Source organism: Rhincodon typus, chromosome 28 (assembly GCF_021869965.1).
Source record: "Rhincodon typus isolate 14 chromosome 28, sRhiTyp1.1, whole genome shotgun sequence".
Lineage (NCBI taxonomy): Eukaryota > Metazoa > Chordata > Chondrichthyes > Orectolobiformes > Rhincodontidae > Rhincodon > Rhincodon typus.
Window position 1 is genome coordinate 33,119,482 of NC_063359.1, and position 25,438 is coordinate 33,144,919.

General features: G+C 45.7%; 1 protein-coding gene across 1 annotated transcript in view; it reads left to right on the plus strand.

Annotated features, from left to right (window-relative positions):
- Positions 1-25,438, plus strand: part of LOC109918284 (hemicentin-1-like) — a 417,033-nt gene that overhangs the window by 336,051 nt on the left and 55,544 nt on the right. Inside the window, exons 71-77 of the mRNA XM_048613389.1 lie at positions 485-621; positions 8,099-8,240; positions 8,489-8,633; positions 11,847-11,974; positions 14,070-14,226; positions 15,397-15,518; positions 25,264-25,428. Of these exons, the coding sequence (XP_048469346.1) occupies positions 485-621; positions 8,099-8,240; positions 8,489-8,633; positions 11,847-11,974; positions 14,070-14,226; positions 15,397-15,518; positions 25,264-25,428 (996 nt within the window). The remainder of the gene's footprint in view (positions 1-484; positions 622-8,098; positions 8,241-8,488; positions 8,634-11,846; positions 11,975-14,069; positions 14,227-15,396; positions 15,519-25,263; positions 25,429-25,438) is intronic.

Genomic DNA, 25,438 nt, shown 5'->3' on the forward strand with positions numbered 1-25,438 from the left:
CCTTTCCTGTATCCTCACGTTTGCTTTAGCCCTTATTCATGTCTGTAGTGATGGAGTCTGCTTTCCTTGTGATTTTAAACTCCAGTACTCTGAAGGACCTTTGTCCTTCACACTATGAATGGCAAAAATGTAATCAAATAATGGTCCTATCACTAAGTCGATAATATCTAGCATTTTTCACAATGATAAAAATGACAGTCCTTTTACTCTGTATCAGAGGAGTGGTTCAAGCATCAGTACCAGTAACTGTGGAACAAATAAAGGCCATTTGTCACTTTATAGCTGGTTCAATCTGCCCAATCATGGTTTCTAAGGTTATCTTCATGTCTCCATAACCTTTGTATCCCTTTGTAAATTACCAACTCAGTCCATCTATATCCCCAATTTGATATTTGCATTTTCTATTTCAATTTGATCTACTTCCAATTTACTACTTGATCACATGCTCAGTATCTCAGTTGTGTATCTATCTGCTTAAATATAGTTCCTCCAAATATCATTGGCTCCAATGATGCTCAGATGATTACTCTGTTGGCTGAAGAGCAGTTAACACTGGAATGCAAGTTTGAAGCTGATCCACCTCCCATTGTTCAGTGGTTCAAGGATGATGTACCATTACAGGTGAGGAATTTAAAATATAAACTTAATAGGTGCATATGACGTAGTTTTTCAACCAAGTAGTCCATGTACCATCACAAGATGTCCGTATGTATTGCCAATGTTTTGGAAGTGTTGATATTTAATGGAATCATACCACATACAAACAATTCAAAGTAGGTGAAGTAGAACATTTGGCCCCTCCAACCTGCTCCATCTCCTGATTTACGGCTGTACTGGAATATTTTTGTGTCCTCTATTGTGAAGATGGAAGCTAAATATTTCTTCAGTTCCTCAGCCATTTCCTTATTTACTATAAACTCCCCATTCTCACTGAAGAATGGTCTAGACGACCAACGCTCACTTTACTTTTTACTTTTTTTATATACCTGTAGAAACTGTTGCAATCTGTTTTTACATTTCTAGCTAGCTTCTTCTGCTATTCTAATTTCTTCCTTCTGATTAACCTTTTTGTCATTCTCTGGTGTTTTGTAATTCTGATCAATAATCTTTATACATTTATATGCTTTTTACTTAAGTTTGTTGCTTCCCTAACTTCTTTAGTTAATCAGGGATGATGGGTCCTCCCTTTAGAATTTTTCTTTATAGTTGGAATATACTTAAAGAGCATGCTGAATTATTCCCTTAAATGTCTGCTACTGCATCTCTATTGATCTGTTCCACAGCCTAGTATGCTAGTTTCCTTCAGCCACCTCAGCTTTCATGCTCATATAATTGCTTTTATTTAGATTTAAAACACTAGTCTCAGATCAAGTTCTTCTCCCTTTCAAACTCGACATAAATTCAGTAGTATTGTGGTCACTATTACATAGGTATGCCTTTATTCTGAGATCCAGTCTAATATATCCTGCCGTCTGGTCAATTCCAAAATGTGCTGCTGTTGGAAACTATCCTGAAAGCATTGTACAAACTTTTCATCCAGGCCACTACTGCCAGTTTGACTTTTCATGTTTAGATGTAGATTAAAGTCACCCATGATCATAACCGTCTCTTTATTGCAAGCACTCATGATTTCTTCTTGCATAACTTTCCCCACATTGTGTTTGCAGTTAGACGGCCTGCAGACATTCCCAATAGTGATTTCCTTCCCCTACTATTACTCATGTCCACCCAAACCTATTCTACATCCTGATCATCTGAATCAATGTCCTCTCTAACTATTGCACTAATCCCATTCAGGATTAACAGTCCTATCCTTCCATCTTGACCTAGTTTCCTAGTTTCTTCAATTTCATATACCCCACAATATTCAGAATCCGATCCTTATCATCCTACAGCCACCTATTAACCATCAGTTCCTATTTATTAACTTCATATTTATTTATTCCGTTGTTCAAGCTCAGCAGTTTGCTGCCTGATCCAAGAGCTCAAAGGAATACTTGTGACCCCATTAGATGCTGTAATCATTCTCATGGTGTCTCTGAGATAGACAATTTAACAATCAGTTTGACATTGTTTGGTTGTGAGTTTTTAATCTATAGACATTATCAAAGCTGCTAGATGGGATGGAGGTATAATAATTCCTAGTTCCAATGCGTTGTGGCATATCCAGGAATGGTATGAGAGCAGAGGTAGTAGGAACTGCACATGCTGGAGAATCTGAGATAACAAGGTGTAGAGCTGGATTAACACAGCAGGCCAAGCAGCATCAGAGGAGCAGGAAGGTGACATTTCGGGCCTAGACCCTTCTTCAGAAATGGGGGAGGGGAAGGGGGTTCTGAGATAAATAGGGAGAGAGGGGGAGGTGGATAGAAGATGGATAGAGGAGAAGACAGGTGGAGAGGAGACAGACCGGTCAAAGAGGCGGGGATGGAGCCAGTAAAGGTGAGTGTAGGTGGGGAGGTAGGGAGGGGATAGGTCAGTCCAGGAAGGACAGACAGGTCAAGGGGGCGGGATGTGGTTAGGAGATGGGGGTGGGACTTGAGGTGGGAGCAGGGGATAGGTGGGAGGAAGGACAGGTTAGGGAGGCAGGGATGAACTGGGCTGGTTTTGGGATGCGGTAGGGGGAGGGGAGATTTTGAAGCTTGTGAAGTCCACATTGATACCATTGGGCTGCAGGGTTCCCATGCAGAATATGAGTTGCTGTTCCTGCAACCTTCGGGTAGCATCGTTGTGGCACTGCAGGAGGCCCAGGATGGACATGTCGTCTGAGGAACGGGAGGCGGAGTTGAAATGGTTCGCGACTGAGAGATGCAGTTGTTCATTGCGAACCGAGCGTAGGTGTTCTGCAAAGCGGTCCCCAAGCCTCCGTTTGGTTTCCCCGATGTAGAGGAGGCCACAACGGGAGCAGCGGATGCAGTATACCACATTAGCAGATGTGCAAGTGAACATCTGCTTGATGTGGAAAGTCTTCTTGGGGCCTGGGATGGGGGTGAAGGGGAAGGTGTAGGGGCAGGTGTAGCACTTCCTGCGGTTGCAGGGAAAAGTGCCAGGTGAGGTGGGGCCGGGGAGTGTGGAGCGGACAAGGGAGTCACGGAGAGAGTGGTCCCTCCGAAAAGCAGATAAGGGTGGGGAGGGAAAGATGTCTTTGGTGGTGGGGTCGGATTGCAGATGGCGGAAGTGTTGGAGGATGATGCATTGGATCCGGAGGTTGGTGGGGTGGTACGTGAGGACGAGCGGGCTTCTGTTTCGGTTGTTATTACGGGGAAGGGGTGTGAGGGATGAGCTGCGGGAAATGCGGGAGGGCGTTCTCGACCACTGAGGGGGGGGAGTTGCGGTCCTTGACAAACGAGGACATCTGAGATGTACGGGAGTGGAATGCCTCATCCTGGCAGCAGATGCGGCGGAGGCAAAGGAATCGGGAATAGGGGATAGCATTTTTTCAGGAAGGTGGGTGGGAGGAGGTGTATTTTAGGTAGCTGCGGGAGTCAGTGGGCTTGAAATGGATATCGGTTTCTAGGTGGTTGCCGGAGATGGAGACAGAGAGGTCCAGGAAGGAGAGAGAGGTATTAGAGATGGTCCAGGTGAACTTAAGGTTGGGGTGGAAGGTGTTGGTGAAGTGGTTGAACTGTTCGAGCTCCTCGTGGGAGCACGAGGCGGCACCGATACAGCCATCAATGTAACGGAGGAAGAGGTGGGATTTAGGGCCAGTGTAGGTAAGGAAGAGGGATTGTTCCACGTAATCTACAAAGAGGCAGGCATAGCTTGGGCCCATGCGGGTACCCATGGCCACCCTCTTTGTCTGTAGGAAGTGGGAGGAATTGAAAGAGAAGTTGTTGAGGGTGAGGATGAGTTCGGCTAAGCGGATGAGGGTGTCAGTGGAGGTGGACTGGTCGGGCCTGCGGGACAGGAAGAAGCGGAGGGCCTTTAGGCCATCTGTATGCGGAATGCAGGTGTATAGGGACTGGACGTCCATGGTAAAGATGAGGTGTTGGGGACCGGGGAATTGGAGGTTCTGGAGGAGGTGGAGGGTGTGGGTGGTGTCACGGACGTAGGTAGGGAGTTCCTGGACCAAGGGGGAGAAAATGGAGTCCAGCTCGGTGGAGATAAGTTCGGTGGAGCAGGAGCAGGCGGAGACAATGGGTCGACCAGTGCAGTCAGGTTTGTGGATTTTGGGAAGGAGATAGAAGCGGGTGGTGCGGGGTTGGGGAACGATGAGGTTGGAGGCTGTGGGTGGGAAGTCACCTGAAGTGATGAGGTTGTGGATGGTTTGGGAGATGATGGTTTGGTGGTCGGGGGTGGGGTCATGATCAAGGGGGCAGTAGGAGGAGGTGTCGGAGAGTTGGCGTCTGGCCTCGGCGATGTAGATGTCAGTGCGCCATACTACAACTGCGCCTCCCTTGTCCGCGGGTTTTACGGTGAGGTTGGGATTGGAGCGGAGGGAGCGGAGAGCTGCATGTTCTGTGGGAGAGAGGTTGGAGTGGGTGAGAGGGGTGGAGAGGTTGAGGCAATTGATGTCACGACGGCAGTTGGAGATGAAGAGGTCGAGGGAGGGTAGGAGGCCTTGGGGTGGTGTCCAGGAGGAGGGGGTGTGTTGGAGGTGGGAGAAGGGGTCAGTAGAGGGAGGGTTAGGCTCACGGTTGAAGAAGTAAGCGCGGAGGCGGAGGCGTCGGAAAAACTGCTCAATGTCTAAATGTGACCGGTATTCGTTGATGTGTGGGTGGAGGGGGACAAAGGTGAGCCCTTTACTGAGGACTGACGTTCATCCTCAGTAAGGGGGAGGTCTGGGGGGCCTACCCCAGCTCAGAGCCTCCCTCTCCCAGACCTGCAAAGGACCTCTCTGTTTTTTATTCTTCGTAGGATCCACAACCTGAACTCACAATTCTACTGAGCTTTATTGGACACAAAAAACCGTTAAGTACAGTAAACTTACTGGTGCCGACCGCCCAAAATGGGCTTCCTCCACCTCCCAAAACCCCAACCCTACCCAGGACCTTCCCCACAACGTGCCTGCCGCCAGTGGCCATGTGGCCACTGTTGGAGCAACCACGGATGACGTCACATCCTCCGCCGCCGGGTACACCACTTCTGGGACAGCGAACGCCATCGACATCGCTGCTGATGCCACCGCCTCCATTTCCGAGGCCAACACCATAGGCACTGAGGACGCACCTACCGTCACCGCTGCTGCTGCCTCCTACCTCGCTCCGCCCACCGCCGACGCAACTCCGCCCACCGCCAATGCCGATGCAACTCCGCCCACAGCCGATGCAACTCCGCCCACAGCCGACGCAACTCCGCCCACAGCCAATGCCGACATCGCTCCGCCCACCGCCTCCACAACCAGCAGCTCCAGAGGAGACAGCAGCACCCAGCCCTGCCGAGTCTTCACCATCCCCCCAGACCTGCCCCTCACTGAGGATGAACGGTCAGTCCTCAGTAAAGGGCTCAACCTTGTTCCCCTCCACCCACACATCAACGAATACTGGTCACGTTTGGACATAGAGCAGTTTTTCCGACGCCTCCGACTCCGCACTTACTTCTTCAACTGTGAGCCTAACCCTCCCTCTACTGACCCCTTCTCCTGCCTCCAACACACCCCCTCCTCCTGGACACCACCCCAAGGCCTCCTACCCTCCCTCGACCTCTTCATCTCCAACTGCCGTCGTGACATCAATTGCCTCAACCTCTCCACCCCTCTCACCCACTCCAACCTCTCTCCCACAGAACATGCAGCTCTCCGCTCCCTCCGCTCCAATCCCAACCTCACCGTAAAACCCGCGGACAAGGGAGGCGCAGTTGTAGTATGGCGCACTGACATCTACATCGCCGAGGCCAGACGCCAACTCTCCGACACCTCCTCCTACTGCCCCCTTGATCATGACCCCACCCCCGACCACCAAACCATCATCTCCCAAACCATCCACAACCTCATCACTTCAGGTGACTTCCCACCCACAGCCTCCAACCTCATCGTTCCCCAACCCCGCACCACCCGCTTCTATCTCCTTCCCAAAATCCACAAACCTGACTGCACTGGTCGACCCATTGTCTCCGCCTGCTCCTGCTCCACCGAACTTATCTCCACCGAGCTGGACTCCATTTTCTCCCCCTTGGTCCAGGAACTCCCTACCTACGTCCGTGACACCACCCACACCCTCCACCTCCTCCAGAACTTCCAATTCCCCGGTCCCCAACACCTCATCTTTACCATGGACGTCCAGTCCCTATACACCTGCATTCCCCATACAGATGGCCTAAAGGCCCTCCGCTTCTTCCTGTCCCGCAGGCCCGACCAGTCCACCTCCACTGACACCCTCATCCGCTTAGCCGAACTCATCCTCACCCTCAACAACTTCTTTCAATTCCTCCCACTTCCTGCAGACAAAGGGGGTGGCCATGGGTACCCGCATGGGCCCAAGCTATGCCTGCCTCTTTGTAGGTTACGTAGAACAATCCCTCGACACTGGCCCTAAACCCCACCTCTTCCTCCGTTACATTGGTGACTGTATTGGCACCGCCTCATGCTCCCACGAGGAGCTCGAACAGTTCAACCACTTCACCAACACCTTCCACCCCAACCTTAAGTTCACCTGGACCATCTCTAATACCTCTCTCTCCTTCCTGGATCTCTCTGTCTCCATCTCCGGCAACCACCCAGAAACCGATATCCATTTCAAGCCCACCGACTCCCACAGCTACCTAGAATACACCTCCTCCCTCCCACCTTCCTGCAAAAATGCCATTCCCTATTCCCATTTCCTTTGCCTCCGCCGCATCTGCTGCCAGGATGAGGCATTCCACTCCCATACATCTCAGATGTCCTCGTTTGTCAAGGACCTCAACTTCCCCTCTCAGTGGCCGAGAACGCCCTCAACCGTGTCTCCCGCATTTCCTGCAGCTTACCCTTCACACCCCTTCCCCGCAATAACAACCGAAACAGAATCCCGCTCGTCCTCACGTACCACCAACCTCCGGATCCAATGCATCATCCTCCGACACTTCCGCCATCTGCAATCTGACCCCACCACCAAAAGACATCTTTCCCTCCCCACCCTTATCTGCTTTCCGGAGGGACCACTCACCGTGACTCCTTGTCCGCTCCACACTCCCCTCCAGCCACACCTCACCCAGCACTTTTCCCTGCAACCGCAGGAAGTGCTACACCTGCCCCTACACCTCCCCGCTCACCCTCATCCCAGGCCCCAAGAATACTTTCCACATCAAGCAGATGTTCACCTGCACATCTGCTAATGTGGTATACTGCATCCGCTGCTCCCGTTGTGGCCTCCTCTACATCGGGGAAACCAAACGGAGGCTTGGGGACCGCTTTGCAGAACACCTACCCTCAGTTCGCACTAAACAACTGCACCTCCCAGTCGCGAACCATTTCAACTCCGCCTCCCATTCCGCAGATGACATGTCCATCCTGGGCCTCCTGCAGTGCCACAACAATGCTACCCGAAGGTTGCAGGAACAGCAACTCATATTCTGCTTGGGAGCCCTGCAGCCCAATGGTATCAATGTGAACTTCACAAGCTTCAAAATCTCCCCTCCCCCTACTGCATCCCAAAACCAGTCCAGCTCATCCCCGCCTCCCTAACCTGTCCTTCCTCCCACCTATCCCCTCCTCCCACCTCAAGCCCCACCCCCATCTCCTACCTACTAGCCTCATCCCACCCCCTTGACCTGTCCGTCCTCCCTGGACTGACCTATCTCCTCCCTACCTCCCCACCTGCACTCACCTTTACGGGCTCCATCGCCGCCTCTTTGACCGGTCTGTCTCCTCTCCACCTATCTTCCCCTCTATCCATCTTCTATCCACCTCCCCCTCTCTCCCTATTTATTTCAGAACCCCCTTCCCCTCCCCCATTTCTGAAGAAGGGTCTCGGCCCGAAACGTCAGCCTTCCTGCTCCTCTGATGCTGCTTGGCCTGCTGTGTTAATCCAGCTCTACACCTTGTTATCTCATGGTATGAGAGCAGTTCAGGCAGTGCAATGTGTTTATCCCATGCCACTCAGAAATCAGGGTATGACCTTGCAACTTCTGTTGTTACTTTTACCCCTCACAAAACTTCTGTTTTGCTTTTGTTTTCTTTTAGGCAAATACTCACATCCAGAATGTGCCAGATAGACAATACTTGCTGATCAGTAATGTTGGGCCCTCAGACGCTGGCAAGTACAGTTGCCTTGTTAGCAACATAGCAGGACAAATGACTCATATCTTCAATGTAGTTGTTCATGGTGAGTGCAAACTTGCGTGTTCTTCTCTTCTGCCCCGTTCTTTAGAACCGTGAAAAAAGGGGATCTGCAAAGATCTAGAAAAGCAATTCCAAATTATGAAGGATTTTGATAAATCAGAGAAAAATATTTGCACTGGTGAATGAGTTGGTAATAAGTGGGCATGAATGTAAGTTTCATTTATTATTGTACGTGTTTATTCCAGGTGATTATTCCCAGATTGACTAACTTAGTGTTTTTCTGTATTTCAGTTACCCCGACAATTAAAGCCAACTCCCCGTCACTGTCAGTCTTTGTCAACCAGGTTGCTTTATTGGAATGTGAGGCCGAAGGCATCCCAAAACCAACAGTCACTTGGAGAAAAGATGGCAATTTTCTGCTTGCAGGCAGTCCCAGGTACAGGCAGATAATGGAAAATTCCTCAGTAATTGTCAGAGAAGGACATAAGGCTGCATCCTCCTCCCCACGCCCCACCCTCCATCCACGGCAGCTATAAACATGTGAAATTATCCAATCTCTTAATCCTCAAGAGTTTGGCTCTATTTCTATTCATGCTAAACTATTTACCAGTGCATACAAATGTACAAATTAGTGCTGGAGTAGTTCATTGAGTCGCTTGTACCTGCTTCACCATTTGATGAGGTTATGGCTAATCTGATTGTGGCCAGAACTTCACATTCCAGTTTATCCCGTATACCTTTGATTGTCTTGTCAACCAAAACTCTATCCAACTTAGCCTTCAAAATATTCAGTGTCCTTGCTTCTACTGTTATCTGGGAATAAAATTCTACAGACCTTTTGACAGAGGAAAAACTTCATCTTATCTCTGTCAAAAATGGAGATGCTTTGTTTTAAAATTGTGTCCCCTAACTTAATCTCTTCCACAAAATAAAAAGAAAATGTCCAGTAGCTATCCTGTTTCCTCTGGAGATGTTACATGTTTCAATAAGATTGCTCCTCATTCTTCTAAATTCCAATGGGTACATGCCCAACCTGAAAAATCTTTTCACACAGGATAACTCCTTCATTTGTAAGGAATCAGTCAAGTGAACCGACTCTGTATTTCTTCTAATGCAATCGTATACTTTCTCAAGTAAGGTGACCAAAATTGTGCACAGTATTCCAGGTATGGTCTCATCAATGCTGTATTTAATTGGAGCAAAACTTGCATATTCCATTCCCTAGTAATTAACAACACTGGATTCACTTTCCTACTAACTTGCTGCACTTTCATACAAACATTTTGTGACTCATGTATCATGATAACCAGATTTCTGTTGTAGCTCAATATTTTGCAATCTTTCTTAATTGTAGTAAAATATTGCTTTTCTGATCTTCCCGCTGAAGTGAACAGGTCTACATTTTCCTACAAAATTCCATCTGGCATTTTTTGCCCACCTGTAGATTCTTTGTGTCCTTTTTACAATTTATTTCCCTACCTATATTTGTGTCTTTAGCAAATGTCGCAACTATACACTCCGCACCTTTGTCCAAGTCATTGATATAGATTGTAAATAGTTGAGACTGCAGCACTGATCTGAGACACTCCACTGGTTACAGCCTTCCAATGTGGAAATGACCCTTTTATCCGTCTCTCTGTGCTTCCTGTTCGGCAACTAATTATTTATCCATTATTATATTAACCTCTACACTACCAGCTCTTACTTTGTGTGTTAAGCTTTGATGGGGCACTTAACCAAACATCTTTTTGGAAATCCGAGTATACTACATCCACAGGTACTTCTTTATCCATGTTACTTGTTGTTTCTTCAAAGAACTATAATGTGTTATTCAAACATGATATCTCTTTCATAGAACTATGTTGATTCTGCCTAATTGCATTCAGGTCTTCTCAGTGTACTGCTATAATGTTCTTTATAACTGGATTTAGCATTTTCCCTGATAGATGTTAGGCTAATTAATGTGTTGCCACCTGCTTTCTGTCTCCTTCCTTTCTTAAATAGAGAAGATGCATAATTTATTTACCAGTCTGGTGAGATCTTTCCTAAATCAAGGGAATCTTGAAAAATTAAATACAACGTATCTACTGACTCCGCATCCAGTTCTTTTAGTTTCCTAGAATGAAGTCCATCAAGTACTGAGTTGTTCGAATAGTATTCTGAATAAGCTTTCCCTGGTGATAGTAATTGTTTTAAGTTTCTCCCTTTTTCACCTGTTGATCGATAGTTATTTCTGGAAAGTTGTTGTACAGTAAAGGTAGACACAAAATGTCTGTTCAATTCATCCACCACTTCCTTCTTTATCATTATGAATTCCTAGACTCTTTTGGGTAGACCCACGCTCACATTAGTTATTCTTTTTAAGTATTTGTAGAAAATCTTGCAAACTGTTTTTATGTTTTGAAGTAGCTTTTTCTCATACTCTAATTTCTCCCTATTGTTACTTTTTTAGTTATTCTTTGTTGAATTTTAACTCCTCAATCTCTGATCTACTACTAATTTCCAATTTTTTTTAAATGTCAATTTCCTCCCCCTCTCTTTTATGGTTGATGGATCTTGCTACTATACAGTGCTGAATGCGAGTGCCAAGTGCCACTGTAACATCTCACCTGAGTTGACATCCTTTATATGTGCGCTGCGATGATGATATCAGCAACTTGTTCAGCTTTGGAAGGAGAGTGTTACAGGGCCTGACCTCGGCGCTTCTTCAGTTACATGTTTCCTGCTTGAAAAAGGAATATGAACAAGAGGGTATGGAGTTTAAAGTGGCCTGCAAAAAAAAAATAGCAAAGGTGAAGTGAGGAAAAGCTTTTCAACTCAGCGAGTAGTTAGGGTCTGGTATGCATTGCCCAGAAGTGTGGAGGAGGCAGGTTCAATTGAGCTATTCAAGAGGACATTGGATGACTATTTGGATAAAAGTGCTTGCAAAGGTATGAGAAAAAAAACAGGAGATCGACACTAGGTAATGATGTTCATTTAATGAGCTGGTGCAGATGTGATGGGCCCAATGATTTCCTTCTACGCCATAACAATTCTGTGACCTGTGATGCTAAACACATGCTTTTTATTCCCATAAATGCACAATTTTAATTGGTGACTACTTCCACCAGAACGGGAATCTTTGCTGTTTTACTTCCTGGTCTCTAGCCCAAGAATGCAGAAGGAACCTGCAGACTTCTCATCTCTGTATTGACGGACAATATCTAATTCAGAATATCCCAAAGACTGAGTCTAGCTCTTTAACTCCCATGATTCGGTGATCACCAATGCTCCAAATAGTATTATTAGAAGTGCTCTTTCTTGGAAGGACCCATGCAATTAAGCAGTGATTCCTGCATGAAGGTAGAATTGTGGGCATCCATGCTGCATGAACAAAGTGTTCTATTTGGAAGGATTTTCAATTGATAATTATCATAAAGTTGTGTTGGAAGGATTCTTGTGGCACAGGGGTAGTGTCCTTCCCTTTTGGCTAAGAGACCTAGGTTCAAGTCCCACATGTTCTGGAGGTATGTAATAACATATCTGAACTGGTTGGTTAGAAAATATTTAAAAGTGGTGTTGGATTGAATAGTCCTTTTCATCAAGGTACAGTTGATATGGTTATGTTTCTCCCATGCCCTGTCATTGAGCATTGTTGATTCTTTTGCAGGTTTGACTTTCTTTCTGAGGGATCTCTACAGATCGACTCAGTCCAGGTTTCGGATGCTGGCCACTATCTTTGCACAGCATCAAATGCGGTTGGAACAGATCATCATAAGATCGAACTACAGGTCTTGGGTATGTTGACTTTAACACCAAAGCTGTCGGGGGTCTTTTGAGGAATTAAGTTTTCCTCTCGGATATGACTCTATAAAAGTACTGCATATTTTGTGACCAAATCAGTAGGACACAGAGAAATAATTAGGGAATCCACAGCCAGCAATAGAAAGGAACTTCCATGTTATTGATTGTATATTAATTGTATTTAATTGAATGAAAGTTAAGAGATATACACTTCTAATGTGTAACTTCTTAATGCCTATTAAAGAAGCGTGGAAGATTAGTTCCTGTTCTGTCCTTTCCTCCATCACAAGGTCGGAAGTGGAAATGTTCGCTGATGATTGCACAATGTTCAGCATCATTCGCAACTCCTCAGATATGGACACAGTTAATGTCCAGATGCAACAATACATAAGCAACATCCAGATTTGGACTGATAAGTGGCACAAATGGTATTTGCCACTTAAGTTTCAGGCAGTGACCATTTCCAACTGAATCTAATCATTGTCCCATGACGTTCATTGGCATTACCTTTGCTGAATCCACCGTTATCAACATCCTGGTGGTTACCAATGACCAGAAACTAAACTGGACCAGCCGTATAAATATTGTAACTACAAGAAAAAGTCAGAAGCTAGGAAATCTGCAGTAAGTTACCCACTTACCTCATCGGTCTCTTTCCACGCTCTACAACATACAGGTTAGGAGTGTGATGGAATACTCCCCACCTGCTTGAATGGGTGCATCTCATGAAGTTTGACACCATCCAGGACAAAGCAGCTCCTTTGATAGCACCTTCAAAACTCAAGGCCTCTGCCAGCTAGAACAGGATTTCTCAAAGTGGACGTCAGGACCCCAAGTGGGATTGCAAGTTGAAATTTACAAAGAGCTGTGGATGCTGGAGATTGAAACAGAAATTGCTGGCGAAACTCAGCAGGTCTGGCAGCATCTTTGGGAAGAAAGAATTAACTTATTGAATCCAGTGACTCGTCATCAGAACTGATAGCAGCTAGGAAAGACTAATATTCATGCTGAAGACGAGGTTGGGGGAGGGGTATAAGGAGAGATAAATGGAGATGGAGCTCAGAGACCGAGAGATATGAAAGGTGTACTTAAATAAGGGGATCACAAGTGGCTGGCCAGGACAGAATAGAAGCTGAATAAGTGATAAAAAGAGCTGAGAGTAGCAGACAATGGATAGTCCACGCTGAAAGCAAACTATATAAGGGGATAACAAGAGTGGGTGCAAATGGGTTGGCTGTGCTAAAAGCACCCCATGTCATTACAGGATTCGGTTTAGAGGAGCGGGTAAAAGTACAGATGGATGGAATCAGGCTGTAAAGTTATTGAGTCCCAGAGGCTGCACGATCCCCAAGCAGAAAATTAGATGCTGTTCTTTAAGCTTGCGCTGTGGCTCACTGGAACTCTGTAGCAGGCCTGCAACAGAAATGTTGACATGGGAGCACAGTGGTATGTTGAAGTGGCAGGCAACTGGAAGCTCTGGGTCAATTTTATGGACAGATGTAAGTGTTCTACAAAGTGATCACCCGGTCTGTGTTTTGTCTCCCTAATGTAGAGGAGATAGCACTGTGAACGAAGAATACAGTAGACTAGATCGAACAAAATACCTTGTCTACAATATTCAAACCTTGAAATGAGGTCACAGTGGGAAAGGACTTGAGAAGCACTGACCTGGAAGAAAAGCAGCAGATGTCTGGAAAAATAACTGTACCAAGTTTCCCTCCAAATGACACACACCATCCTGACTTGGATTATATCACTTTCCTTCATTTGGTCAAAATCCAAAAACTGACTCCTAACAGCACTTAGAAGTGTCCTTACACCTCAAAGACTAAAGATTTTTCAAGAAGGCAGCTCACCACCGCCTTCTGCAGTGCAGGCTTAAATGCTGGCCTAATGCCCACATCCCATGAATAAATTAAAATAATAAAAACTTTCTGGAATGTTAATACTTGACTGGGAGAGTGAATTTATTTCATGAAAGGGAAGTAATCCTGTATTCTCTCCAAGTTTTCCAATGAAAGAAAACATCTGAATAAAAATTCTTGTCTCATTTGTGTCCCATTTTTCATGAATTTTCTTTCTTTATTAGGTGCGCCCATCATCAGTCCTGCTCCAACGAACATCACCGCTGTGGCAAATGTTCAAGCAGAGTTGAGCTGTGAGGCTTCAGGAGCCCCAAAACCTGAGGTGACCTGGAAGAAAAATGGTAAACCACTGAACTTTAACATGCAACAGAACATGTACAGGTAACACTGAGGGACTGAGTGGAAAAATGCTTTTGCTTGAAAGACTGTGTTAATAAGCAGTAAGAACTTTGATTTGAAGAACTGGGAACTGGTGAGTCAGTTGTACTGACTTTTCCCTCTGGGGGCTTCGATTGAATCTTGCCCAGATTGATGCGATAAAAGTCTGTTTACTGACTCATACAAAAAATAGGTTGGATGAAAGTTGTGAGAGTCTGAGTCAATAGTGAGAAAGCACAACAAGAAATGACATGCATTTCACAAAATGCATAGCAAGATTAATAATCTCAATCAAGAAAGTAAGACTTTTGGACGAGGATATGGGAATAGACATAACATCTGTCAGGACAAAACAAGACCATTCAGCATATTGTTACTGTGCTGGATCTTTGAAGGAACATTATAATTCATCATGTGTGGTTAGGTTGTGGAACTCTCCAACTCAGGAAGAGATTGCAGTAGAAAGCCGTGATTCTTTTGTAAAAGAGACTAACCAGATAAGCACACTAGAGGAAAGGAAATAGAAAGATAAGCTGAAAGTTTGAGCTGAGGGAGAAAGAACGGTGCAAAAACTCTTGTAGCATATCAACACTAGCACAGACTGAGAGAGTCAAATGGCCTATTTCTGTGCTGCAAGTTCTATGTAATTCTATGTGACATTGGTGCAGTAAGAGCCGATTATGAGATCGACTAATGGAGTAAGCCCACTCAAAAGTTACCTGATGAAAGCACTAAACAATACAATACTATGTGTTGGCTGATGCATCAGATTCTATGTGCGGTAATAATTCCATCCTTCTATTGGAGTTAAATTTGGGACATTCTGCATTGAAACTGAAAGGAGGCAGCAATCCTATAGAAACTACAGCAAAATAAACCATTTTGGCCCATTATCCCTGTACAGGTGCTTCCCAATTTGCTCCCACACTTCAGGATTGCTCCTAGGGAAATGGAATTACTGAATACAGCTACAGCTGTAATGTGTGGATTTATATAATGTGTGAGAACCTTAGCTAGATAATTTCATTAGTTATTCGAACTTTGAACAATTTAGGCTCCCCCATGCTTCAGAATCTAGAGAGCTGTAGGACAACCTTAGCCTGTTTAGTTCTATTTAGTCATCACCTGCTAATTGTTGACACAAGTCTTCATGTGATCATTATCTTCCCTCAGGTTGTTACCTTCAGGATCGCTGGTGATCATTTTGGCCACCACTCAGGATACAGCACTGTATGAATGTGTAGCATCTAATGAGGCGGGTGACTCCCACAGGCTTATCCAATTCACGGTCCATGGTGAGACTTCCTTAACCCAAGTACTAATCATTCGACAAGTGACGTGGTGACTGATATAATGCAGTCTTAAGAATAGGTCAGAGTGTGGTTGAAGGAAAAGTTGTCAAAGAGATCTGGGAGATAGGGTGGGCATGTGGACTTTGGTCTTATACTAAAAATAAAGACCAGTACAATGAGGCTGCAAGAACTGTTTCCAAGTTGCCATTTTTCCCCTCCATGATTCCATGAAAATGCTTCTTCCTGTGTGAATGAAAGGCTAGTTCAGAAGGACTTTCATATGGATTCTTTGTCCTATGTCCCTGATTTTTCAATGTGTTCGTGTCTATTTACTCTGTTATCTCTGTTTTATTCTTCTGTTTCCTTGGCACAAATCTTTCATAGAGGGAAGAGACAGATGATCAAGATGTCTCTTAAACAAACGTTGCCTTCTCTGGCAACGCATTCCAGGCACTTACCATCCTCTAAAAAACCTGCCTCTCACTTCTCCTTTAAAAACTTAACCCCTTTTATCTTAAACCCATATCCCCTACTAATGGATATTTCTACCCTGGGAAAAAGACTGACTATTCATTCTATCCATGCTTCTCATAATTTTGTAAACTTCTATCTGGTTGTCCATCATCCCTTGACATTTAGTTGAAAACAAATCAAGTTTAACTGATCTTTCCTCATAGTTAATACCTTTCAAACCAGGCAACATCCTTAAAACCATTTCTGTACCCTCTCAAACCTTCACATCCATCTGATGGTGTGGTGACCAGAAGTGTACGCAATATTGCAAATGTGGCCATCTAATGTTCCACACATCTGCAACACAACTTGCCAATTTTTATACTGTGCCGAGACTAATGAAGGCAAGCATGTCATATGCCTTCTTCACCATTTGTGTTGCCACGTTCAGGGACCTGTGTGCCTAGATTCCTCTGTAAGTTGATGTTTCTATGTGTTCTGCCATTTACTGTATACTTACCTCCTGCATTAGATCTCCTGAAATGCATCACTTCACATTTGTCTGAAATAAATTCCATCTACTATTTCTCTGCCCAAGTTTCTAGTCTATCTATATTCAGCTGTATCCTCGGTCAATTTTCCCCATTATACGCAGATCTCCAACTTTTGTGTCATCCGCAAACTTACTGATCAGGCCACCTACATTCTCCTCCAAATCACTTATATATTGAAATAAGTTCAGAGGCCAGGTCAAGTCAACAAGTCACCCTTTATTTACTAGTGCACAGTACACTGGCTGTGGCCAGCCAGCTCAGAGTCAGTCCGCAACTGAGGAGATTCTAATCTCCTGTTTGTTTTCTCTTAACCCCAAGACTACTGCCATACAGCAGTAGTGCATACCATCTCCAGCACCCTTGTGTGTGAGAGACACAGTAAAAAACAATGTGCGCAAATAACTTTATTAATATACCACCATTGAGAAAAAAACACCCATGTGACCAAAGATTCAGTATCAAGCAGAGCCCAGGGGCAAAGCCTATGTGAAAGAAAAAGTAAAGGGGGAAAGAGTAGGGATCAAATCAAAATGGAATTGGAGGGCAAGATAAGGCACTCCACACCCAGCAGTGCCCACCTCTCCCGAAAAGTATTGAGAGTAATGTGGAGGCCACATGTTCCTTCTCTGGGGACCCCAGGGCACAAACGAAGCCATGGAAATGGGGCAGGCAGTCGGCCATAATGACCCCCCTCCATGGCCCGCTGCCTGGACCTATTAATGGCCAGCTTGGCTAGGCCCAGGAACAGACCCACGAGGAGATCCACCAACCTGCTCATTCCCTTCTGCACCAGGTGCCCAAAGATCAGGAGCATGGGGCTGAAGTGTAGCCAAAAACACAAAAAGCAGTCCTTAAGACAACTGAAAAAGAAGTGCAAGCGCCAGACCTAACATATACATGGTCCAGGGACTGCAGAGCAAACAGTTGGGCTGGAAGTCCGTGAACCACCGTAATCTGCAGTTACACGGGACTGCTGCATGTAACACCTTCCACCTGAGATCCCCGAGAGAAAGAGGGAGGACTCCCGCGTAGAGCCACTCCCCTCCCCCCCTGTGGACCCCCTCTCTTGATTATGTTGGTTAGCCAAGGCTTTCCTAATTGGGGTTATTAACCTGGGCCAATCAAGAACCTTTTAGTCAATGAGGTCCACCTGGTCCCAATCACTATATCCCTTCCCCACTAAGTCTAGGCATGTAGGCTGGGTCTTTCTCTTGTGGCTTCACTTGCTGTGTTTTTGCCCCAAGTCCGGTTCCTCTGACTTGGACTCAGATACGGGCGGTATGTACCAGACCATGGCCCATCTCGGGGAATGTCTCGGGAGAGTTTTCTCCTCTTCCCCTGGTGGCAACGGTATTGAGGCTGAATCCATTTTAGACTCTGAAGTTTCCTCTGTTGTTTTTGCCGGGCCTTCTGGCTGTTCTGAGGGGCCAGGTATGTTTTGCTCCTGCCCCATTTGTGAGGTGACAGCTTTCAGGTGATCCACGTGTTTGTTCAGGACAGTATCACCTACCCAAACCAGGTAAGTCACGGGACCTGACCTTGAATCAACCTCGCCTCGTACCCATAGAGGGCCATTTCCAAGGTTCCAGCACCAAACTTCATCCCCTGAATTAAATTGTCTCTCTCGCTTAGAGGAGGCCTATGGCCGGCGTTGGCGTTCCTGTTGCCATTTCATCCTCTAACCTCCACCCCACATCTGGAGATATCAGGTTTAACTTGGTGTGGAGTCTTCTCCCATCAGCAACTCTGCCGGAACTATCAGTGTTGTTACGTATGGATAATCAAACAGGAACCAGGTCAGTTTGGTATTGATTGACACTGTAGGCTGTTTCTTTAAGCCTGCCTTCAACATTTGGACAGTTCTTTCCACTAGACCATTGGATGAGTGATGGTATGGAACTGTCCTTATGTGCCAAATATCATTGGACTTTAGGAAATATTCGAATTCCCTGTTGGTAAATGACGTCTCGTTGTCCATAACCAACACTTCCAGGAGTCCATGTGTTGCGAATGATGCTTGCAGCTTCTCAATGGTCATCCTGGAATTTGCTAAACGAACTTTATGCATGTCCAACCACTTTGAATGGCCATCCATAGTGACCAGGTATATTGAGACCATGAAAGGACCGGCATAGTCAACATGCAACTGAGTTTAAGGTTTACCCAGCCATTCCCATGAATTTTGGGGTGCTACTGGTGGCAATTTCTGTCCTTGTTGGCACTCTGGCACTGCCCCACTAAAGCAGCAATGTCGAAATCCAACCCTTGCCACCAGACATAACTTCTTGCCAGCAGCTTTATCTTGGAAACCCCTGGAAGACCCTGGTGGGGCTCGGCCAGTATTTGGCAGCGACCTATACTCGGGACAATCACCCTTGCTCCCCACAGTAATATGCCATCCTCTACAGTGATCTGGTCTCACTGGGTCCTGGATTTGATCCTGGTTGCAATGCCCTTCTGTTTCCCCATTGCCTCCGTCTGTTTCAGTTTCGCAAGGGCAGGATCTTTGTGTCCATGGTCGGATATTGTCTGCAGTGACTGGAAGGGAGTCCAGAAAGTTTAAAACCAAAACAGATTCTTCCAGGCGAGGCAGCACCAGTGGAGTATCTGCCAGTGGGAGGCGGCTCAAGACATCCGCATTAACCACTTGGTTTCATGATGTTCTAACTTGTACTTTAGGCACCGAGAATAAGGGTCCAACACTGAATTCTGCCAGAAGTTATGGGCGGCACCGCCTTGTCTTCCTTCAGTAGCCCTAGCAGGGCTTTGTGATCTGTTATTAACTCCCATCTGTAATGATACTGGTGGAACTTCCTCATAACAAAAACAACCACTAAATCTTCTTCTTTACCTGGGCATACTTGTGTTCGGCATCATCAGGCATTCCTCTCCATTGGGCAACCAGTGAACCAACACTACCCCGATATCGTATGGGGAGGCATCGCATGTAGCACTACTTCTCACTTCGGATCATAGTGGGCCAATACCTCAGATGGCGATAGCTGCTTTTTCACTTCCCTAAAGGCTGCTTCTTGGCTGCCCTTTTTCAGCAGCCTGTGTAAGGGTGCCAAGACAGAGGCCAGGTTACATATGAATTTTCTGTAATAATTCACTAACCCAAGGAAAGACCTAAGCTCTGGTATGGACATGGGAGTCAGGGCTCCTTTGATTGCCCTCACTTCCTCTTCCAACAGGTGTAATCTAATTTTGCCAACCCTGTAACCCAAGTAGGTCAGTTGGGGCACCTGGAATATGCCTCCCGAGAGAAACATTTAAGCACTATGTCCAAGTTCTCCAAGTGCTCCCTGTTGGTCTTCCCTGTTATTAATATGTCATCCAGATAAATAGCAACCTGGGGTAGACCTTGTAAAATGTTCTCCATGGACCACTGGAAAAGAGCACAAGCTGATGATGCTCCAAATGACAGTCTTGTATATTGATATAAACCCTTATGGATTTTAATTCTAGCATACTTCTGCGACTCCTCATCCAGTTGCAATTGCAGGTAGGTGTGGCTCATGTCCAGCTTCGTAAAGGACAGCTCCCCCACCAACTTTGCGTACAAGTTCTTTATGCGAGGGATCGGGTATTTATCTGGCTGTGAGAAGCCGTTTACCATTTGCTTAAAATCCCCACAAAGGTGAACTAAGCCGTCAGTCTTCATGACTGGTGCTGCCCATTTTGCAAACTGCACTAGTTTGAGGATTCCTTCATTGTCCAGCCCTCTGATTTCCGCCTCTACTTTTGTCTGCAAGGCAGGGCCTTGCAAAATCTTGGAATTGCGTCCTGGTCTACAAGTAAAGTGGCTTTGGCCCCTTTGACAGTCCCAAGCCCTTCTTGAAAAGCTCCTTGGTATTTCACTAGGACTTCACTGAGGCAGCCATTTTCCAATTGAAAAATGCAGATCCAATCTAAGTGAATCTTTCTCAACTAATTCTGCCCCAGTAGACTTGGGCCTGAGCCTCTTACTACCATCAGTGCACCAACTGCTTCTCATAGGAAACCAGAACCGAAATCATATCCTTAATCTGCAACGGTTCCCCAGTGTATTTTCTCAGTCTGGCTGAGGTCTTGCACAAACTTAAGGGTTGGAGTCCCGAGCGAATTTTGTTAGAGACAGATTCTGCAACTACAGACAGCTGCGCTGGTATCGACCTCCATGGAAACTGGGTGTCCATTTAACCAAACCTTAATTTTAATAAGCTCCAATTTGGGTGTCACTAAGCAATTTAATTGTTCCAACCCACATGTAGGGGGACATGCCAGGGTGTGCACTCTCCTGGGTACCAGCCTACAAGTTTTCCTACTCAAATCAGGCCTAGTAGGACTCCTTTGCTGTCTTGAATCTGCATACCAGCAGCAACTAAAATCGTCCAGATCCTGAAAAACTGTTTAGCCACTTGGCCGAGGCTCAGCTTTGTTGCGGAGTTCTGCTGTGGGTTGGCCTAGGGTCCCTCTGCTCAGGATCTGCCCTGCATAAGGCTCTGTGAGCGCCTAACCTCAAGTGGTGTTCCCCAAGCTCATTTGGACAGTTGAGGGCGTCCACTTGCGTTGGGATGCCCTGTAGTTTCCATGCTCCACCTGCCACATTTTCTAATGACAAGGCCAGCTGCAGTGCCTGTTTGAAGTCCAGTTCGGCTTCGGCTAGTAGGCACTTCTGCATAGTTGCACCATTAATCCCACATAGCAAACAGTCTCTCAGCATCTCATTCAGGGTTAACCCAAAATCACATGCCTCTGCCAGTCATCGTAACCTCATCAAAAGTCCCAAAACGGATTCCCCCGGTTCTCTAACAGCTGAAGAAGACCCATAGCACCTCAGGATTAGAGGAGGTTTGGGGTCGTAATATTTCTTGACCAACTCTGTCAACTCCTGGAAGGTTTTAGTATCTGGTGCCTCTGGGAAAGTTAAGCCTCTTTTAAGTGAAAATGCTGCAGATCCACACGCAGTCAGAAGGATTACTTGGTTTTCATCTGCTCCAATGTCATTCTTTCCAAATACAGGGCCCAGTCTTTAACAGCAGGGTCAAATGAGTCAAGCTTCCCAAATGGAGGCATGAGCCAGAAATGTTTACCCCAACTCCAAGATGACAGTTGCAAGCAAATATTCTTCAGGCACGACACAACAAGGTGTAGAGCTGGATGAACACAGCAGGCCAAGCAGCATCAGAGGAGCAGGAAAGCTGAGGTTTCGGGCTGGATCCCGTCAACAAGTTACCCTTTATTTACAAGTGCACAGTTCAGTAGCTGTGACTAGTCAGCTCAAAGTCAGTCCTCAACTGAGGAGATTCTAATTTTCTGGTTATATTGGCTTTCCTGATTGGCCCGGTTCTTGATACCAATCAAGAAGCTCTTGGTCAGTAAGGTCCACCTGGTCCCAATCAGAACATACATATTACAAACAGTTGGGGTCCCAGTACTGATCCCTGTGGAACACCACTTGTCACCGATCTCCAGTCTTAATAAACAGCCTTACACAGCTATTCTTTGTCTTCTATGTCTAAGCCTGTTCTATATTGATCATACCAGCTCACCATGGATCTTATATGACCTCACCTTTTATACCAACATGCCATGCCTTGTCAAAGGCCTTGCTAAAGTCCATATAGACACCATTTACCATCCTGTCCTCATCAATCATCTTTGTCACTTCCTCAAAAATTCAATCAAATTTGAGAGACACAAGCTTCCCCACACAAATTCATGCTGCCTATCACTAATAAATACATTTTTGTTTCAAATGTGTATAAATCTTATCCCTAAGAACCTTCTCCAGTTATGTCCCTACCACTAACATAAGGCTCACTGGTGTGTAATTTCCAAGATTATCTCTCTTGGCCTTCTTTAACAAAGGATCAACATTGGCTATTCTCCAGTCCTCTGAGCTAACTGAGTGCCTGGAGAGAGATAAAGTACTTACTTTTTGTAGTTGTAGTCTGCTGGGATTAGAGAACGGGATTGAGAGACCTGAGTTTGGTGACTAGAAGGTTAGGTTGTGTAGTCAGTTCCTGGATTGTTGATAAGTTTCGAAATGGCAGGAGAACTTGGCCTCGTGGAATGTTCCTTCTGCAATATGTACGAAATCAGTGGCACTTCCAGTGTCCATGCTGGTTACATATACATGAATATGTTCAGCTGCAGCTCCTGAAATGCCACATGCAGCACATAGAGCAGCAGATGCATTCTCTATGGAGTATCCATGAGGCTGAGAATGTCATGGATTGCGAGTGGTCACACCACCAGTTAACAGCTACACAGACAGAGTTGGGTGACTATCAGGAAGACGAGTAAGCATAGGGAGACAGCGCAGGAGTCACTTGTGGCCATTCTCCTCTCACACAGGTATACCATTTTGGATAGTGTTGCGGGGAATGACCTCCCAGGATAAAGCAGCAGCCAGATCAGTGGCATGACAACTGGCATTGTTGTACAGCAAGGAGCATTAAAGTATGGGCAAACAGTAGTGATTACAGACAGAGACACAGATGGGTGTGTCTGTGGCCACAAGTGAGACTCCAGGGTGTTGTGTCGCCTTCTGGGTACCAGGATCAAGGATGTCTCTGAGCAGGTATAGGATTTTCAAAAGGGGGAGGATGAGCAGTCAGAGGTTGTGGTCCATATTAGTATGAATGACTTGGCAGAAAAAGAGATGAGGTCCTGCAAAGGGAGTTCAGAGAGTGAGGTAGGAAGTTGAAAAGCAACAACTTCTGAAGAAGGGTCTAGACCCGAAACATCAGCTTTCCTGCTCCTCTGATGCTGCTTGGCCTGCTGTGTTCATCCAGCTCTACACCTTGTTAACTGTAGGGTTGTAATCTCAGGATTACTTCCTGTGCCATGTGCCAGTGAAACTAAGAATACAAAAATAGAATAGTTGAATACTTGGCTAAAAAGCTGGTGCTGGAGGGAGGTCTTCAGGCATGTGGATCATTGGGATGTCTTTTGGGTTAGGTGGGATCAGGATAAGAAGGACTGGTTGCGCCTCAAGTGGAGGGGCATCAATATCCTGGCAGGAAGGTTTGCTAGTGCTGCTCGGGAGTGTTTAAACTAGTGTGGCAGGGGAGTAGGAACCAGAGCAGTAGGTCAGCAACTATAATGACTGGGGAGGAGTCAGATACAAAGGCCAATAAGACTAAAAGGAAGAACGGACAGAGAGCGGTTACTGAATCCATCAGGACTGGTGGTCTGAGGTGTAGTTGTTTTAATGTGAGCAGTATGACAGGTAAAGCAGATGGACAGAGCTTGGATTAATACATTTGACTATGATGTTGTAGCTATTACAGAGAGGGTTGGTTGAGAGAGGGACAAGACTGGCAGCTTAATGTTCTGGGATTTAGAGATATCTCAGGTGAGATGGAGAGTAATGTAAAAGAGGTGTGGGAGTTGCATTACTGATAAGGGAGAATTGCACAACTGTCCTGAGGGAGGACTTGTAGGACTCATCCGGTGAATTCATATGGGTAGAGCTCATGAACAGGAAGGGTATAATCACTTTGAGGCTTCCAAACAGCCAATGGGTGGTAGAGGAACAGATATTTGGACAGATTATGGGAAAATGTAAGAACAAAAGGTTGTTGTGGTAGGTGATTTTAATTTCCCTTATATTGACTGGGGCTTGCTTAGTGGCAGGGGCTTAGATTGGTGGGGGGGATGGGAGTGGAAGAGTTTATTAGGTGTGTCCAGCACATTTTTTTTGGAATGATATAGAAATAGTCCAACGAGAGAAGGAACCATACCAAACCTGCTACTGGGGAATGAGCCCAGCCAGGTGATCGAAGTTTCAGTGGTGGAGCATTTTGGGAACAGTGACCATAATTCTGTAAGTTTCAAATTACCTATGGATAAGGACAAGAGTAGTCCTAGGTTGAAAGTATTAAATTGGGAGAAGGCTAACTGTCACAATATTAGGCAGTAACTGGGTAATGTAGATTGGGATGGCTGAGGGTAAATCCACATCTGGCATGTTGGTATCCTCTAAAGGTCGGTTGATTAGAGTTCAGGACCAACATGTTCCTGTGAAAATGAAGGATAAGAATAGCAAGATTAGGGAACCTTGGATAACAAGAGGAATTGAGAGCTTAGTCAAAAAGCAAAAAGAGGCATATGTAAGGTTCAAGAAACTGAAGACAGACAGAGGGCTATGGAATGTCATTGGCAAACAGGATTGAGGAGAATCCCAAGGCAGTTTGTACATATATAAGGAGCAAGAGGGTAGCTAGGGAAAGGGTAGGTCCACTCAAGGACAAGGGAGAGAATTAATGTGTGAAGCCAAAAGAAGTGGGTGACGTCCTTAATAATACTTTGCATTGGTATTCACAAAGGAGAAAGACAAGGTGGAAGGTGAGTCACCTGACTTCAGCTCACTAAAGTAGATTGTGGCATGGACCTGTCTTCTGCGCCATTGATGCTTTCCTTCGAAGCATTGGGATTCAAATACCTACTCTCTCACCTAAATGTGTAAGATCCTATGGTAGTATTTGAAGTTAAGCAGACAAGATATTCCCGGTGTCCCTCAATCAACATAAAACTCTCAGATTATCTGTCTTATATTCCATCGTTGTTTGTGGTAAACTGGCTGTTGTTTTTTTTCTATTTTAAAACAATGACTACACTACATATCAGAAGTATTTACTTTGCTACCATGGGCTCTGGGATCCCAGTATATAAAAGCAGTAAATAAGTTCCAGGTTTTCTTTTGAAGCTGAATGCCTTGTTTTAAGCATTGTTATGTATTTACATTTCAGTTCCCCCATCGATTGCTGACGACTCTCCAAATGTTACTGTCACTAAAATGTCCTCGGTGGTGTTGTCATGTCACGCGACTGGAATCCCAGAACCTGCAGTGAGCTGGATGAAGGATGGAGCTCAAATGGGGAACCGAGGCCCAGGGTACAAAATCCTACCAACAGGTTTGTGCAA